Source organism: Microtus ochrogaster, linkage group LG9 (genome assembly GCF_000317375.1).
Source record: "Microtus ochrogaster isolate Prairie Vole_2 linkage group LG9, MicOch1.0, whole genome shotgun sequence".
Classification (NCBI taxonomy): Eukaryota; Metazoa; Chordata; class Mammalia; order Rodentia; family Cricetidae; genus Microtus; species Microtus ochrogaster.
The window spans coordinates 27,662,804-27,668,201 of NC_022034.1; the positions used below are offsets into that span (position 1 = coordinate 27,662,804).

The 5,398-nt window shown below is 49.0% G+C and overlaps 1 protein-coding gene across 6 annotated transcripts in view; it reads right to left on the reverse strand.

Annotated features, from left to right (window-relative positions):
• The window catches only part of Armc2 (armadillo repeat containing 2), a 113,791-nt gene that overhangs the window by 42,683 nt on the left and 65,710 nt on the right, over nt 1-5,398 (reverse strand). For all 6 annotated transcript variants that reach the window (XM_026787381.1, XM_026787383.1, XM_005363573.3 and 3 more), the window contains exon 11: nt 1,759-1,904. In XM_026787381.1, the coding sequence (XP_026643182.1) occupies nt 1,759-1,904 (146 nt within the window). The remainder of the gene's footprint in view (nt 1-1,758; nt 1,905-5,398) is intronic.

Consider the following 5,398-nt stretch of genomic DNA (forward strand, 5'->3'; position numbering starts at 1 on the left):
GTGTGATGTGGATGTGGATGTGTGAGTCTGAGTTCAAATGACTGACACGAAATTCTAAGGATATGATGTGAGAATCGAGCTGCCCAGGCCACAGTCCATGCAGCAGCTTTGCCCTCTGGCAGACACCCACAGCACCCACAGAGCACTGCCTGCCTGTAAGACTTGCAGGTGTCACCTGGAGAAGTAGTTTATATCAAAAGGGGGTGCCGGACATTTATCCTGCCCCCCACACCCTTCCCGCCTCCCGCCCGTGAACCAGAGCACCTGGCTACAGGTGTGTGCTGTGAAAATGCCCTCAGCCTCAGAATGGTAAAACAAAGTCACCACTTCTGCCATGCCGGCTCTTAGTTCTCTCTTCTGAGGCCCCACCTGCTATGAACTATTAGTTTAAGATGTGTTCAATTCATTCACGCTGTAGAATATTTGTTTATTGATGCAAAGATGTATTGCATTCTTTTATGTTGCATTTGGTTAATTCTGAAAAGCTATGTTACTTTGCCTGCCTAAAACACCTGATTGATCTAATAAAGAGCTGAATGGCCAATGGCTAGGCAGGAGAAAGGACAGGTGGGGCTGGCCGGCAGGGAGAATAAATAGGAGGAGAAATCTATAGAAGAGAGGAGAAGGAGGCAGGGGCCAGAACAGCCAGTCACAGAGTAAGAAGGAAAGAAAGATATAGAGAATAGAGAAAGGTTAAAAAGCCCAGACGCAAAACATAGTTAAAGAGAAACAGGATAATTTATTTAGAAAAGCTGGTTAGAAACAAGCCAAGTTAAGGCTGGGAATTCATAAGTAATAATAAGTCTCCAAGTATTTATTTGGGAGCTGGGTGGCAGGTCCCCAAAAGTTAAAAAAAAAATCCAACTACATCTACCTATCTGTCTGCCTTCCCGAGGCATTAATATCCTAAGGACTCCACACTCCAGCAGTCTGTCTCAGGGCCCTTCTTGGGCCCACCAGAGACCTTACAAAAACAACTAGTACAAATTAAACCAGATCACATCTGAATCCACAATCTCCTTTTTGAGAGAAAGCCCTTGAGTGTTATTTCCAGTATGCCAAAAATTGTGATGTGTTTTGTGGTACATCGTTCTTTATTCCAAGGGGCGACAAAGGCGTCCAAACAAAGTAACACACCCATGAGGCTAGTAGAGCCTTCCTAAGGGAGAGACTGGCGGCAAGCAGAGAGTGACATTACTCTCACACAAGAGGTCAGCCTCAACTGGGCATTTTAAATTACCTTCACAATGTTGTCTGTAGATGAGCACAATGGCGGGGGGGGGGGCTCCTTCCTAGTTATACACACACACACTAGAGGGAACTCAGGATGCATGTTCACGCTTGCTCCAGCTGGCTTCTCTTTGCCGTGATAAAACAGTGACTGACTCAGACCAACTCGGGGTAGGAAAGGGCTTGTTTGATGGCCATTACCGAAGGAAAGGAAGTCAGGGTGGACATTGAAGCAGGAACTGAATCTGGGGCCATGGAGAATGCAGTCCAGGGCTTGCCTCCCACAGCTTGCTCTGCCAACCTTCTAGATAGCCCAGGTCCACCTGGCCAGATGTGCTTCTCACAGTGGCTGGGCCACCCCACATTAATCAAGAAATGCAAGCGGGCATACCCACTGGCTCATCTGCTGGCGACCATTCCTCAGCTGAGGTTTCTTCTACCCTGGTGACCTGACTTCATACCCGGGTCACAAAGACTAACCCGTGCGGCACTTTTACTGAGGGGTCTTCGCTGTCTTGGTCTACCTACCTGAATATTCTGGCGATGTTGGTACAGACATCCTTGTCATCCATGTAGTGTTCCAGCACTGTGCAGAGCTGGGGGAAAGCCCCGAGGCTCAGGAGCTTGCTTCTCGTCAGAGGTGAGTCGGCCAGGTTTCTCAGCGTGGCAGTTGTCTAGGAGAACGTGAGTTGTCATTTTATTAAAACTTAAAACCAGGGCAACCTCAAGGAAACCCACGCCTCCTGGGAGTGCCCCTGGGGGCGTGGGGTGGGGGAGTGGTGGTGCTGGGCATGGGTAGTGCGTTCAGTTCAGTTGTGAAGAATGGGAGACCGCTGGTGTGGACACGTGACTATAGTCTCAGCATGCACAGGAAGTTGAGACACGATGGTTACAAGTTCAAACAAACAAATACAAAATCATGTAGATGGAATATTAATATTTTTAAGTAAACCGTTTACCAAACCCTAGTGTTAAACAATTACCATCTTGTCTTTGACTGACTCTGTCACAGACATGAGAATACTCCATATTCTGCATATTAGAACCTTCCTACTCCAAATATGTTTTTTTGATTTTTATTACATTTATTTATTTATTTATTTATTTATTTATTTATTTATTTATTTATTGCATGTGTGTGTGCGCACACCCTGTGGGGAGGGGTACCCACATGCTGTGGCACTCATGCAGAAGTCAAGAACAACTCTTCTCTGTTCCTACCATGTGTGTTCCGGGGGTCAGGTTTAGGTCATGGGGCTTGGTGGCACAAGTGCCTTTACCCACTAAGCCATCTCAGCAGCCCCCACATTCTCTGTTATTGCTGCTGTTGTTATTGAGATAGGATCCCGTGTAGCCCAGGCTGGCCTCATACTTGCTATGCAGCTGTGACTGACCTTAGCGTCTGATCCCCCTGCCTCTACCTCCCAAGGCTGAGATTCCAGGCATGTGTTCCTACACCCTGTTTCCCACTCTAAAGTCTTCTGAGGAGCACTGAATGATGAAGCCAATCGTTATGGAAGACTTTCAGGCTCAAAGAGGCAAATACTGAGTTCTGACAAATTTAGGACATTTCATTAAAAGCTTTTTTTCAAGAAAACTTTTTGCTTTGGGCTTTGGTTTGAGAGTCAAGAAGAGAACAAGCTGGTAAATCTGTGACAGTGACTTTGTTGTCTAGCAATTTTCATCTCAGTGTGAGCTTTCCCCACGGGATCCATGGCCAAGTACACTAGCGAGTCGCTCAGTCCCCAAGTCCAGCCTGGCTTGCTTCCTTGCTCTCCCACAGCACCGTGGTGGGTGGCACCAACAGGCTGTCTGGCCAGTGCGAGATAAGATGAGGAATGGGATGTGTGGATGTCGTTGCTGGTGCCCACTGCACAGGGTGGCCCTGTCCCCTTACTGGAGAGCTTCTCCCAAAGGTGGGGGAGGGAGCATGGGCCTGCGAGCCAAAACTGACTCTCCCCACTGTGGTGTGATTGGTAACGTGGCTCACTCCTCAACCTCTTACATCCTCGTCTGTGGGAAGCGGAATGGGCTTCCCCTGACCACTTTCTGGGCGGTGGTGGGGATGGACTGGAGGAGATGTAGGAATGGTTTGTGTATACTGTAAGGCTCTATGTGGAAGGAAGGCATCGCTGTTGGCACCATACCCTTCAATCGACAAACCCCAAACCAAACAAACTTGGCCTGCACCTGGAACCTAGTGTTTGGGGGTAGAGATGGGTGGGCAGATAAGTGGCTCAAGGCCTTGACTACAGAAAGAGTTTGAACCCTGCCTGGGCTAGGAGATCGTGTCTCAAACAAAACCAAAAACACAACAACAACAACAACAAAAATCCAAACCAGGTAAATAACAAAAATTGTAATGACAAGTGCCCTTGCTTGGCTTTCCTTTCTATCAATGAACTGAAGCACCTCCCATTTCCCCCACAGAAATAGCCAGGCACCTGGGCTATTTCAATAGCCTAAAAGTGGTTCTCAGCCTTCCTACAGCTCCTCACGGCATGGTGACCCCAACCAAAAAATTATTTTTGTTGAGACTTCAAAACTGCAATTTTGCTGCTGCTAATCAGAGTGTGAATACCTGTGTTTTCTGATGGTCTGGGGCAACTCCTGGAAAACAATTGTTTGAGGGGTCATGACCCAGCAGTTGGGGACCTCTGGCCTAAAGAATAGTTCAGTCACTCCAATACCTCCCTCCCCCACCCCAAGACTGTAGAACCAGTACCCCAGTGATTCCTGTCTTTCCGCAGGGCAGGCAGAGCCCAAGGGAACCAGGAACAAGCATGCCAACCATGCTATGAGGACAATTTCTTTTCTCTGTTCTCTGTCTGCCATGGCTGAGGAACGGGGGTGGGGGTGGGGGGGTGGCACATGTTGCCCAGTCACCACACCCCCTCACCAACCTCCCAAACTTTAGGATCCCTGGGAACTATTAGTTCTTACTTAAACCTTAATTTATCCTTCCCCACCCCCTTTCTCATCTCATTGGAAAAAGTTGAATTTTTTATGATTCTTCTGCTCCAAACACATACTCTTTGTAGATAACCCAGTGTCTCGGCATAAGAGCTCACACCTGTAGTCCCAACACTCTAAAGGCTGAGTCAGGGGGATTGTGAGTTGATACCAAACTGGGCTATGTAATAAGTTAGAGCCAGCCTGGAGTGAGAGCCTATCCCCTACTCCCCGAAAGGCCCACAACAGCAGTGGAGACACACCTGAATACATCCTATGTCATAGGACTTAAGTCCCTGTTTCTGCACATGCTGTATTGCAGGGTGTGCACACATTAGAGGGGTAATGTATGATATCTTAAGCATTTCCACATTTGTCAACTGTGGTGCTGGCAGGAAAAAAATGTGTTAAGCTTATACACCTGCGTGAAAACCACCTAGTAACGCCTCAGCATGTGATGCCATCAGTCTGGGTGCCCGGGTCCATAAAGTTCCCCTTGCTCTCTGCCCTCTGTCACCTGAAGCCCTGGTGACTGTGTCCATTCGTCTCAGGATAAGACTTGGTGGCCCGACCATGACCTCGCGATCTGGTTGTTCCCAATCACTCAAACGTCACCTCCTGCCACAGACCCCAAGAACTCAACTCTAAGCTCTTGCCGCCTGCCCACTCTGGGCCAGGAGCTTCGGGGGGCAGGTGTTGTGTTTGTTTTTTTGCCACTGAGCCCCCAGGTTCAAGGCTGGTGTGAACACATACAAAAGAAAGGCCCTCTGCTCAGCGCCTGCTCTGGCTTCTACCATCTCTCCCACAAGTTCATCTCCTGCCAATCTCTAAAGCCCCGAGTAGGCACCATCTGCCACCGCTCTGTTTGCTCTCCCTAAGACCACTGTGGCAAGGGACTTTCAAAACCTCCCCTCCCTTGACCTCCCGAAGCCAAGGGACAGCATCCACATCCTCCGTGCCCTCACGCTCTCAGTCCGTGCCTCCAGATTCACCTCGGGTACCTGCCTCTTTCCCTCCCCTCCATGTACCATGCTCACCCCCTCCTGACTCCTGCCTTCCAACATTTGTCCTCCCTCAGCATGTCTTCCTCAACTACCCCTGCTCACCTGCAGGGCCCAGCTAGCTCCACTTTTCTGCCCAGATGGCACGGTGACTATTCAGTGCCTCTTTTCTGTGGCAACAGCACCTTGCAAGCTTCTCCCTCTGCAACCTTTTT